This window comes from Dendrobates tinctorius, unplaced genomic scaffold (assembly GCF_039654945.1).
Source record: "Dendrobates tinctorius isolate UK_male_01 unplaced genomic scaffold, ASM3965494v1 ptg000011l, whole genome shotgun sequence".
NCBI classification, from domain to species: Eukaryota; Metazoa; Chordata; class Amphibia; order Anura; family Dendrobatidae; genus Dendrobates; species Dendrobates tinctorius.
In genome coordinates this window covers 87,316,463-87,330,387 of record NW_027361679.1, presented here as the reverse complement: position 1 = coordinate 87,330,387, position 13,925 = coordinate 87,316,463, and the positions used below count along the sequence as shown (strand labels likewise).

Below are 13,925 nucleotides of genomic sequence, written 5' to 3'. Positions count from 1 at the left end.
ACACTGTCTGTAAATTGGGATTCTGATTTAGCTTTTAACCTAAGTCATATTGCAAGGCTTGTTAAATGGTCGATATTGACTGGTAGGATTGCTACTTCAAGTCCTCTTCCTCTTTGAAGAGACAATTTTCATATTAGCCTTTGAGGAATGGACACAGTTTTTGGAGGGGGCTGTCATCGAGTCACACTGGTCACTGACTATAAATATTTAGCGTATATTAAATCAGCCAAATGGCTAACTGCTAGACAGGCCAGATGGTCCTTATTTTTCTCTAGTTTCTATTGCTCTCTAATGTTCAGGCCGGGGTTCAAGAATGTGAAGGCAGACGCACTATCTCGCAGCTTCAGTTCAGTTTCGCCTCCGGAACCCTGATTCTCCATTCTCACTAAGGGCATTGTGGTTTGTGTGGTATTCTCTGAGTTAGAAGCCGAGATACGAAAAGACCAGTCATTGGCTCCTTCCGCCACTCCTGAGTCCAAATTATTTGTACCTGTGTACCTAAGATTGCGTCTGGTATTTTGTCCCCCTTTCTATTGATATCTATTTATCACATACAAATGTCCAATCATTGTCATGCTTATTCAAGAAGATACCTTTGACAAAGATATGTAGTTTAACAGGGATCCTGTTTTCTATCCATCTTCTATTTAGGGCTACATAGGGCAGCAGGGACAGATAACGCACGAGCGGGGCACCATCTCTCATTATTATTCTAGGGTGCCAACCTCTGCAAGTAGGAAGGTGTGTACTAGGTGTAGATATTAGGGAAAGGGCACCTCTTCCAAAACCTGGTCATTAGACTCTGCACCTTAATTTGTACAGTAGCTATGACTACATGTATATTTAGTACTATATATAAATACTAGAGGTAGTTCTACTTTCTATTTGGGACTGAATACTGTGATTTCCCATTTGTGTATCAACTAATAGGTACCACTATACTGTACCTGTGTGAGTTCAAGGTACACTGGTTTATTTGTTTATCATACAAACAACTGCTGGTTTTATGTGCTTGTCGACTTCTTTCCATACCCTGCAGTATATTCTATATAATAGGATTTGTCATCTTTGAACTGTCCTTCTTGTTGGACTAACTATAGTACTGATGGACAGCCGACATAATTGGTGGGGTTGCCATCTTTTTATCTTTATTTTTTGTAGGTGTCAAACACTGAGGTTGGTGGGGTGTTCACTGAATATAAGGTTATAAGACCTTAGCACTCTTCTAAGGCTATGTGCACACAGTGCATTTTTTATGTGTTTTTGCAGTGGTTTTTCTGCACAGAAATGGGCCAAAAACGCTATGGGATCCTAATGCAATCTAATTCAATGACAATCCTAAAGTGTTGTGTACATGATCCATAAATTTCCTTTGAGTATTTGCAGTGCTTCTTTTTTTTCTGCAGCATGTCAATTCTTTTTGAGCGTTTTTGCACCCATTGACTTCAATTCAGTCAGTCAAATCCGCAGCAAAAATGCAGGTATAAAAATGTTTGCGTATTTGCTGCGGATTTGCTGAGTTTTTGTTTTGCATTTTACTAGCTTCCTATGGTGTTTCCCACGCTGTCATCTGTGTGACAGCGTGGAAAACGCCGGTGCAGTGGTTCTTATCGGTGGTAATGCTACTGCTGGTAAAACAGTCGGTCAGAGCGCTGCGGGATCATGCTGTCAGATGTTAGCGTGACACCGCAGCTGTGACCCAAGCAGTGACACGCCTTAAAAAGCTTACCACACGTCAGAAGGAGTGGGATGATGAGACTACTGCTCCCATCGGGCTATGTCTGCTTGTCACTGATAACAGTGACAGCAGGTGCAGTTGATGGGAAACGTAGTCTCATCTGATGGCGCCTGTGCTCACAGTTGAAAAAAAAAGGAAAAATAATTACATACACATTCAAATAAAAATAAAAACACGTTATACTCACCTAACACCAAATTTCCAATGCCCTTGTCTCCTAGAAAAAATGTAAAATAATAAACCACCATATGCTAACCTGTCCGCCGTAGTCCATGTAATCCTGTGTCCCATGGCAATCTCATGTGAAGAACAGTCACCTCGGGAGAGGTGACTGCTCTACCCATCCACCGGCGATACACTGCCGGAGCAATTACCTCCTGCCAGAGTTCATCAGCGGATCAGCTCCGGTGCTCTCACTACGGCACCGCTGCGTGAGAACTTTTTCACAAAGTGATCATGCTCATCATGGGACATGGTTTATCTTATCTGCAGACAGGTGAGGAATATTGTGGTTTAATATTTAATTTTTGTTGCAGGAGACGTTGGCTTTGGTGGATTAGGCGTTTGGTAAGTATGGTTTAATTAACATTCAATAAAGGAGTCTGTGCCATTATTACAAGTAAAGGACTTCATTCTGGGTGTGTGTTTTTATACAATATCACTATGGGGTTACTAATGGATAGGTGTATTATAGATGCTTCTCCATTACTAACCCGTGGGCTTGATGCCACCTGACAATACAAAGGTGACATCAACCCCACAAATAAGAACCCCACTTGCCTCTGCTACAGGGCAAGTGGGAAGAGCGAGGCTAAGTACCATATTTGGCGCATCTTATAGATGCGCCTTTTCTGGGGCGGCTAGGAGCTTATCTTTTCACCATGTATGCACTGTATCTACAATTTATTAGGGATTTTGATTCATATTTTTAGTGCATGCCTAATAAATGTTATATTTTACAAAGGGTTTTTTCTGAAAGCTTGCATATATACCCGAGTTTCAATTGTTCTATATAAACCTAGTGCCTGTGAATTCAAAATTTTCACTATGGCCATGGATAAAAACCCTTGCGGGTTGAGGGGTTTACTTTCCAATATGGGGTCACTTGTGGGGGGTTTCTGATGTGGCCCTGCAAATGCGACATGGCAATCTATTTCAACTAAATTTGTGTTACAAAATTCAAATTATGCTCCTTCCTTTTTGAGCCCCGCTATTTGTCCAAATAGAGGTTTTTGACCTCATGTGGGATATCAGTGAGCTCAGATGAAACTGGTTAACAAATTGTGTGGTCCATTTTCGTGTGCTATCCTTTGTAAAATAGAAAAAGTTGTGGCAATATTTTAGAGGAAAAATTGCTATTTCTTTTTCATTCCACTGTGCATTAATTCCTGTGTAGCACCTGTAGGGGTAAAAAAAATTCCTGACAGCAGTTTTGAAATATTTGAGGTGTGCATTTTTTAAACTGGTATCACTTTTTGGGAGCTTCCAATATATAGGCCCCTAAAATTCAATTTAAATCTGAGTAGGTCCCTAAAGAAACAGGATTTGTACATTTATTTGAAAAATGAGAAATTTTTGCTAAACTTCTAACTCTTCTAACATCCTAACAAAGTAAAACGACATTTGAAAAATTCTGCAAATGTAAAGTACACATATGGTAAATGTTTTCTATTTATTTTGTACAGCATGACTAACCGGTTTAAGGATTGAGAATTTTTCAAAATCTTAGCCAAAATTCCAGTATTTTCAAGCGCAAAACATATGAACTTAAATTTACCACTACCACAAAGTACAATTTGTCATGAAAAAACAATCTGAGATTTATTGAGATATGTTGAAGCATTAAAGGGTATGTGCACACTATCAGGAGTTGGCAGCGCTTTGGATGCATCGCATGTCCGCTGCATCCAAAGTGCTAACGGCTGTTGACCGCAGGTGAATCCGCATGTGTTCATTGAGCCATGCAGATTAAACATGTCCAATACATTAGAAATTTATCTTGCGGAGACTCATGTATTCGCAAGATAAATAGACATGCTGCAGTCTGGAAAGACACGCCTAATGTCCGTCTCTGCGGATGAACCGCTGGCGTCTATTGATGCATAGTGGACTGAAATGTCATCCATTATGCTGTAACATCTGGACGCTGTGGGTTGGATGCTGCTCAATTAAGCTGCGTCCAACACATAGTATTTACTGATTGTGTGCACATACCCTTTGAGTTATTGCAACTTAAAGTGATGCTGGTCACATATTAAAATTATGGCCTGGTCATTAAGGTTAAAATTTGCTCTGTCAATAAGGGGTTAATGTAATTGTATTTGTTTTTTTTTTTCTAAAGGAACATGTTCCCGCCCAATCTGGTGGAAGCCTGCTTTAAACAGGTATGTAATGCACATGTCACTTGTCTTTTTGAACATGTAAATTTACTTTTCTTTTACTTTTTTATTAACTAGTTTATTGGGCAGGACTTAAGTTCTCTACAGCATCTTCTTTTGCTTGAGTGCATGTGTGTACTATGTATATGCATAGGTAATGTGTGTAAATGTGCAAGCAATGTATAAGTATGTGCATATTTTATATGTGTGCCCAATGTAAATACAGTTGTGGCCAAAAGTATTGACACCCCTGCAATTCTGTCAGATAATACTCAGTTTCTTCCTGAAAATGATTGCAAACACAAATTCTTTGGTATTATTATCTTCATTTAATTTGTCTTAAATGAAAAAACACAAAAAGAATTGTCCTAAAGCCAAATTGGATATAATTCCACACCAAGCATAAAAAGAGGGTGGACAAAAGTATTGGCACTCTTCGAAAAATCATGTGATGCTTCTCTAATTTGTGTAATTAACAGCACCTGTAACTTACCTGTGGCACCTAACAGGTGTTGGCAATAACTAAACTACACTTGCAGCCAGTTGACATGGATTAAAGTTGACTCAACCTCTGTCCTATGTCCTTGTGTGTACCAGATTGAGCATGGAGAAAAGAAAGAAGACCAAAGAACTGTCTGAGGACTTGAGAAACCAAATTTTGAGGAAGCATGAGCAATCTCAAGGCTACAAGTCCATCTCCAAAGACCTGAATGTTCTTGTGTCTACCGTGCGCAGTGTCATCAAGAAGTTTAAAGCCCATGGCACTGTGGCTAACCTCCCTAGATGTGGACGGGAAAGAAAAATTGACAAGAGATTTCAACGCCAGATTGTGCAGATGTTGGATAAAGAACCTCAACTAACATCCAAACAAGTTCAAGCTGCCCTGCAGTCCGAGGGTACAACAGTGTCAACCCGTACTATCCGTCGGCGTCTGAATGAAAACGGACTGTATGGTAGGAGACCCAGGAAGACCCCACTTCTTACCTCGAGACATAAAAAAGCCAGGCTGGAGTTTGCCAAAACTTACCTGAAAAAGCCTAAAACGTTTTGGAAGAATGCTCTCTGGTGAGATGAGACAAAAGTAGAGCTTTTTGGGCAAAGGCATCAACATAGAGTTTACAGGAGAAAAAAGAGGCATTCAAAGAAAAGAACACGGTCCCTACAGTCAAACATGGTGGAGGTTCCCTGATGTTTTGGGGTTGCTTTGCTGCCTCTGGCACTGGACTGCTTGACCGTGTGCATGGCATTATGAAGTCTGAAGAATACCAACAAATTTTGTAGCATAATGTAGGGCCCAGTGTGAGAAAGCTGGGTCTCCCTCAGAGGTCATGGGTCTTCCAGCAGGACAATGACCCAAAACACACTTCAAAAAGCACTAGAAAATGGTTTGAGAGAAAGCACTGGAGACTTCTAAGGTGGCCAGCAATGAGTCCAGACCTGAATCCCATAGAACACCTGTGGAGAGATCTAAAAATGGCAGTTTGGAGAAGGCACCCTTCAAATATCAGGGACCTGGAGCAGTTTGCCAAAGAAGAATGGTCTAAAATTCCAGCAGAGCATTGTAAGAAACTCATTGATGGTTACCGGAAGCGGTTGGTCGCACTTATTTTGGCTAAAGGTTGTGCATCCAAGTATTAGGCTGAGGGTGCCAATACTTTTGTCTGACCCATTTTTGGAGTTTTGTGTGAAATGATCAATGTTTTGCTTTTTGCTTCATTCTCTTTTGTGTTTTTTCATTTAAGACAAATTAAATGAAGATAATACCAAAGAATTTGTGTTTGCAAACATTTTCAGGAAGAAACTGAGTATTATCTGACAGAATTGCAGGGGTGTCAATACTTTTGGCCACAACTGTATGCATGTGTCTACATGGGTGGGCCCTGACAACGGTGAAAGGCAAACCCAAACACAAGACCCGCACAAAGGCCCTTCTGTCAGCTTGTGACGGTCTTCCATAAGGAAGAGGGGCCTCAAACTGTCTCTGGAACTGGGACCCTAACTATCCCTGTCCCAGGGGTACTCTTGAAGGTAGAGGGGCCAGAGTCCCTGACCTTAGTATGCTCCTGTAAAAACCCTGATCTGTCCCCACCCTCACCCTACGAGGCATGGGACAGAAGGCAGAAATGTAAGGTAAACTAGAAAAGTGGAATAAAACACAATCAAAAAGACGGATATAAATTGTACTGATGAAAACTTTATCTTGTCCCGCAAAAAGAAAACACCACACAGCTCCATCAGCGGAAAAATAAAAAAGTTTTATAGCTCTCAGAATAAAGCCCCAAAACATAAAAAAGATATACACTCACTGGCCACTTTATTAGGTACACCTGTCCAACTGTGTGTTAAGACTTAATTTCTAATCAGCCAATCACATGGCGGCAACTCAGTGCATTTAGGCATGTAGACATGGTCAAGACAATCTCCTGCAGTTCAAACCGAGCATCAGTATGGGGAAGAAAGGTGATTTGAGTGCCTTTGAACGTGGCATGATTGTTGGTGCCAGAAGGGCTGGTCTGAGTATTTCAGAAACTGCTGATCTACTGGGATTTTCACGCACAACCATCTCTAGGGTTTACAGAGAATGGTCCGAAAAAGAAAAAAAATCCAGTGAGCGGCAGTTCTGTGGCCGGAAATGCCTTGTTGATGCCAGAGGTCAGAGGAGAATGGGCATACTGGTTCGAGCTGATAGAAAGGCAACAGTGACTCAAATTGCCACCCGTTACAACCAAGGTAGGCAGAAGAGCATCTCTGAACGCACAGTGCGTCGAACTTTGAGGCAGATGGGCTACAGCAGCAGAAGACCACACTGGGTACCACTCCTCTCAGCTAAGAACAGGAAACTGAGGCTACAATTTGCACAAGCTCATCGAAATTGGACAGTAGAAGATTGGAAAAACGTTGCCTGGTCTGATGAGTCTCGATTTCTGCTGCGACATTCGGATGGTAGGGTCAGAATTTGGCGTAAACAACATGAAAGCATGGATCCATCCAGCCTTGTATCAACGGTTCAGGCTGGTGGTGGTGGTGTCATGGTGTGGGGAATTTTTTCTTGGCACTCTTTGGGCCCCTTGGTACCAATTGAGCATCGTTGCAACGCCACAGCCTACCTGAGTATTGTTGCTGACCATGTCCATCCCTTTATGACCACAATGTACCCAACATCTGATGGCTACTTTCAGCAGGATAATGCGCCATGTCATAAAGCTCGAATCATCTCAGATTGGTTTCTTGAACATGACAATGAGTTCACTGTACTCAAATGGCCTCCTCAGTCACCAGATCTCAATCCAATAGAGCATCTTTGGGATGTGGTGGAACAGGAGATTCGCATCAGGGATGTGCAGCCGACAAATCTGCGCCAACTGTGTGATGCCATCATGTCAATATGGTCCAAAATCTCTGAGGAATGCTTCCAGCACCTTGTTGAATCTCTGCCACGAAGAATTGAGGCAGTTCTGAAGGCAAAAGGGGGTCCAACCCGTTACTAGCATGGTGTACCTAATAAAGTGGCCAGTGAGTGTATATGAGGTATCACTGTAATCGCACCGACCCAAAGAATAAAACTGCCTTATCAATTTTACTACACACAGAACAGCATAAACTCCCACCCCACCCCACCCAAAAACAAAATAACTTCTGAATTGTTGGTTTTTGTTCATTCTGCCTCCCAAAAATCAGAATAGAAAGGGATCAACAAATGTCATGTACCAGAAAATGGTACCAATAAAAACATCAACTTGTCCCTCAAAAAACAAGCCATCACATTCAAAATATGGAAAAATTATAGCTCTCAAAATGTAGTGCAATAAAAAGTCTTTTAGTGTGACAGCAGAGAAACATGAAAAACTATATAAATCTGGTATAGCTGTGTAATCGCACGGACCCAAAGAATAAAGTTGCCTAATCACTTACACTGCACGAGGAATGGCGTAAAAAATAAAACCAATTCTTCACCTGCTGTTGATTTTTTTCGTTCTGCATCCCAAAAATCGCAGTAAGGCTCGGCGCACATTTATCCTGCGTTCTGCACGGAGCGCTTTCACCGGGGTTTCCATGTAAATCTCTGAAATACGTGATTCAGACAGAACCCCTGCCGGAAGATCTCCTAAAATGAGGCAGATGGAGGCACTGTGAATGCCATAGGACCTGTGTCTGTCTTTTTAGGATTGCATAAACGTGCCATCGGCCACAGTTTTCTGCACTTCCGAAAAGAAGGATATTACGTTGAACAGAGGCCAGACGGAGTCCAGAGTAACTTTGCTGCCTAGTGAATGGAACCTCCGGGGGTTTCTTCTGAATCATGTCACACAGAGATTAAGATAGAAACCCCAAAGTGATCCCTAACTTTATGTAAAATGTTCCCAGTAAAAGTTTCAACCCACTCCACAAAAAAACAAGCCGTCACTCAGGTCTGTCATCTGTTAACTGAAATATAGGGGGCTTCCATGTTACTGGTAGCACCCACCAAAAGAAATTCAGCAATTTATCCGCTCTCAAATCCTAATGCCCCCTCCCTTCTAAGCCCCACAGTGTACCAAAACCACATATTGCGTCCACGTTTGGCATTTCTGAAGCAATGAGAGCTCGCCTAACTTACGGGTGCATGCTTCCAGAAGCACAGGCTGGGCATAACGTACTGGTGACTAAAACGTACTGGTCACTACAGCGCCAGTTTGCAATTTTCACTCCTCAATATTCATTGCTGCTTGTTTCTGGAAATACCCATAGTAGTCACTGCTAGTGATGAGCGAGCATACTCGTTGCTCGGGTGTCCTCCGAGTATTTTGGCGTGCTCAGAGATTTATATGAGTATACTCACTCACCACTAGTCACTACACCTGTAGATAAATTCCCCAAGGGGTATAATTTCCAAAACGGGGTCACTTGAGGGGGATTCTGCTCTTCCAGCAATTAGGGGCTCTGTATATGGAGTGTGTAAACTGTTGTAGGAAAATCTGAGCTCCAGGAGGCAAATAGCGCTCCGTTCCTCCCGAATCTTTCCGTATGGCTAAGTAGTACTGTACAGCCCTAAAAAAAATTTTTTATTTAAATATCAAAACTATAAAAAGATACTAAAGAATAATTACAACACCCCTATAGGGATATAAAGTGAATCAAGGCAGCGATCTCTGGGAGGTGGTGAAGTAAACCTAACACTCCATCTGGTAGGCCCTAGAGTCTGATGGCCTATCTAACAGCTGAGGTTGGCACCCTAATTTTGCGATGTGGTGCCTCCGCTCTACGACAGCTGTCCCTTCAATCCCTAAAAATCCCTAAATCTATAAGAGAAAACACTGAATTTATACAGATGCATTGGATCCTCTTTGCATCTGTTTTTTTTCTAACACACTTGACCACTGATGTGTATATAAGCTAGGTATTACTTTACATAGTCAGTCTAAATCAAACAGATATTGTTGTTTTTTACCTAGCCTAAGTGTACCTACCCATTTGCAAGAAAAACGGACAAGTGCAATCCGATAAAAAATAGGATTGCACTCAGACCAATGTTATTCAATGAGTTACATCTCATCTGCGATTTTTTTCTCAGCTGAAATCGGACTGAGAAAAAAATCTCAGCATGCTGAGATTTGCTGTGTATCTTGGATGAGACTCGCCAATGCAAGTCAATGGATGCGAGAAAAAAAATCGCACACCACTCGCACCATGAGAGTGCTGTCTGATTTGTACACATTTGTTTCCTTTGAAAAGCCAGCAATTCATGTGCAGAGTACAGTAAAATCACACTGACCGGTTAGAAAAGAATAGATATATACACATAGAATATATATACACTGCTCAAAAAAAAAAGATAACACTTAAACAACAGAATATAACTCCAAGTAAATCAAACTTCTGTGAAATAAGACTGTCCACTAAGGAAGCAACACTGATTGCCAATAAATTTCACATGCTGTTGTGCAAATGGAATAGACAGCAGATGGAAATTATTGGCAATTATCAAGACACCCTCAATAAAGGAGTGGTTCTGCAGGTGGGGACCACAGACCACATCTCAGTACCAATGCTTTCTGGCTGATGTTTTGGTCACTTTTGAATGTTGGTTATGCTTTCACACTCGTGGTAGCATGAGACGAACTCTACAACCCACACAAGTGGCTCAGGTAGTGCAGCTCATCCAGGATGGCACATCAATTCGAGCTGTGTCTGTCAGCGTAGTGTCAAAAGGCTGGAGGCGCTACCAGGAGACAGGCCAGTACACCAGGAGACATGGAGGGGGCCGTAGGAGGGCAACAACCCAGCAGCAGAACCGCTACCTCAGCCTTTGTGCAAGGAGGAACAAGAGGAAAACTGCCAGAGCCCTGCAAAATGACCTCCAGCAGGCCACAAATGTGCATGTAAAATAAACACCTATATGAAAAAGAAATACCAATATTGATAAAAATATATTCACTACGAATAATGAATATCTAAAATGAAACTACAAACCCCCCAAAAATATTCAAATATTATCAACTATTTTCCAGACACCACCAATAAAATATATATTCCACAAGATGGATATATATATATAACAAAATGATGTGTGAAAAATAATTTTTTATTCTTTATCTTTTTTTTTCACCAAATCATTAAAGAAGCATACATATACAAAAAATGCATAGTAAATACATGTGTGCAGTGGGTACTCAAAGAAACAAGTTGGTCAGAAATAAGGTCCAAAGATGTAACAAAATTCATATGGAAAAATTATTAAAGTGGCATAAATACCAAAAATATTCAGAATTGTGAGACCTCAGTGGTTGATACCTTTTATTGGCTAACTGAAAAGATGGTAACACATTGCAAGCTTTCGAGACTACTCAGGTCTCTTCATCAGGCATAGACTAATACAAAATCTGAAGAGTCACATATTTATGCACAATACAGCACAGAAAAAATGCAATAGATGAGACAAATGACGTGAATCAGAATTATGATTATGGGAGAGGGAGAAGCATAAATATTGTACCAGTTCATAGATAAGGAGTCCGGATGTTTTATTGTCCTCTGATTGGGGTCTCCTAATGTGTTGTGATGCCCCCACAAGGTCTTAGGAGCAAATTCCTTAAAGACATAAATCCATGCGACACAATCATTCCAGCATTGAGAGTGTCAAAGGTCGTCATAAATTTATACTCACAGACTCTTCTCTCTCTCTGAGATGTGAAGTTACCTTTCAATACCAGTAATTTCATATCCCTGGTGTTGTGATCCATCATACAAAAATGCTTTGCCACAGGTAGATCCATTCTTTTTTCTCTTATTGTGTGACGATGAGCATTCATCCTTGTTCTAAGCTTTTGCCCTGTCTCCCCCACATACAGACCCCCAGTTGGACATTTAGTACAAATAATTAAGCACACCACATTAGATGTAATGCAGCTGAAAGTACCTGGGATCTTGTAGTCCTGATGTGAATTGGGGATCTTTATCTTGTCCATGGTCATTATAGATGGACAGGTTTTACATTTTTTCTGGTTTCAAGGAAAGGTTCCTCCAGCTGTTGGAGAGGACAGGGAGCTTCTGACAATGATGCTTCTTAGATTTGGGGGCTGCCTAAAGCACAGTAGTGGGGGGTCTGGAAAAATGGATTGTAATCGGGCATCTTTTTGTAGTAAAGGTTGTAATTTCCGTGCAGCTCCCCTTAGCACTTCCAGATTTGGGTTGTAGGTGACTACTAGAGGCACCCGGTTATTTTCTTCTTTAGTTTTGTAATGTAGCAGGTGATTCCTTGACATTCTTATGGCTCTTGTAATTTGGTTTTCAAATTGTTCTTGGATGGTAGCCCTGATTCAAAAAGGTCTTTTTGAGGCGACCAAGGTGTTTGTCTCTATCCATGGGGTAGGATCATATACGATTGTATCTGATGGCTTGTCTATAGATAGTCTATAGATAATAGAGTTCTTTATGTGTTTTGGATGGAAACTGTCCCATTTAAGGTATGTTGGACGGTCGATTGGCTTCTGATACAGGGATGTCTCTATTTCATTGCTTTTTAGCTTAATGATGGTGTCCAAAAAGTTAATCTCAGTGCTGGAGTAGTTGAGTGTTAAATTGATGGTGGGATGAAATTGATTAAACTGTTCGTGGAACGTCTTTAGCTGTTGCTCAGACTCCGCCCAGATGATTAAATATCATCAATGAAGCGGTAGTAGGCCAGGGGCCTGATGGGGCATGAGGACAAAAAGTCGCTTTCAAGCTTGGCCATGAAAAGATTTGCATACTGTGGAGCTATTTTACTTCCCATAGCTGTGCCAGTCTCCTGTAGATAGATCTTGCTGTCAAATTCAAAGTAATTGTGGGTGAGGATGAATTTTATAAGTTTCACCACAGCATCAGCATCAGTCCCTGTGTTTTCCATGAAGAATTTGCAGGCATTTAATCCATCTTGGTGTGGGATATTAGAGTACAAATATTCCACATCCATGGTGGCCAGGATGGTTCCTTCTGGTAGAGGACCTATTGCTGCTAGTTTATTCAATAGGTCAGTTGTGTCCTGAATGTAGCTAGGTGTATCCTTCACCAGTGGTTTAAGAATACCCTCTACCCATCCAGATACCTGTTCAGTGAGGGTGCCCACACATGAAATAATTGGTCTTCCTGGATTTCCAGATTTGTGGATTTTGAGAAGCATGTAGAATGTCCCTATTCTTGGACTCTCTGGTATCAAGTCATCACCGGCTCTTATGGACTGGTCAGGCAGACAAGATACCAACTTGTTTAGTTCCTTGTAATAGTACTGTGTAGGATCCGACTCCAATTTTCTATAGTAGCGTGTGTCCATAAGTTGCCTGTTTGCTTCCTTCATGTAGTCTGACGTATTCATCATGACTATTGCACCTCCTGCTATGAATGAGTCACCATAGGAGGCAAAAACAGAAATGCTAGCTAAGTCCAGAAAACCAGAGAAGTTGGCAGCTATCGGATTGCAGACCCCTGAACCTATCAACACAACTAGCAGTAGCCGTGGGGGGTTCCTACGATGCCGGAGAACTGCCTAGCCTAAAGACAGAAAGGGAAATCTAAACTGCCCCAGAGCAGACCCCAAAGCAATAGTGTCAACACCTGGGCAGGCAGAAGGCTCCACCTGCCCTGAAGAAAATCGAGGATGAAACCCAAAGATACAAAAAAAAGGTGACATCAAAGTGGCAGAACTAGCTCTATTATTTAAAGCAAATTCGGCCAAGGGCAAAAATGAAACCCAATCATCCTGATCAGCGGAAATAAAACATCTCAAATACGACTCCAAGGTCTGGTTTGTTCTCTCCGTCTGCCCATTGGTCTGAGGGTGAAACGCAGAAGAGAAGGACAACTGAATTCCCAGCTTGGAACAGAACGTCCTCCAAAATCTAGACACAAACTGAACTCCCCTGTCAGATACAATGTTCTCAGGAATCCCGTGCAAGCGAACCACCTGTTGCAGAAACAGGGGCACCAACTCAGAAGAAGATGGCAACTTAGGGAGTGGTACAAGATGAACCATCTTAGAGAACCTATCACAAATCACCCAAATAACAGTCATTCTCTGAGAGACAGGCATATCAGAGATGAAATCCATTGAAATATGGGTCTATGGCCTCCTGGGGACAGGCAAAGGCATCAACAACCCACTAGAGCGAGAACAAGGTTTAGACCGGGAGCAAGTCCCACAGGACTGCACAAAATTCCTGACATCACGAGACAAGGCGGGCCACCAAAAAGACTGACTCACCAGATCTCTAGTACCAAAAATACCTGGATGACCAGCCAATGCAGAGCAATGAACTTCAGACATCACTCTCTTCTTCAACTGGTCAGGAACATAC

General features: G+C 41.7%; 1 protein-coding gene across 8 annotated transcripts in view; it reads left to right on the top strand.

Annotated features, from left to right (window-relative positions):
* Positions 1–13,925, top strand: part of LOC141048597 (excitatory amino acid transporter 1-like) — a 260,918-nt gene that overhangs the window by 178,063 nt on the left and 68,930 nt on the right. For all 8 annotated transcript variants that reach the window (XM_073544341.1, XM_073544359.1, XM_073544401.1 and 5 more), the window contains one exon: positions 4,080–4,122. In XM_073544341.1, coding sequence (XP_073400442.1) covers positions 4,080–4,122 — 43 coding nt within the window. The remainder of the gene's footprint in view (positions 1–4,079; positions 4,123–13,925) is intronic.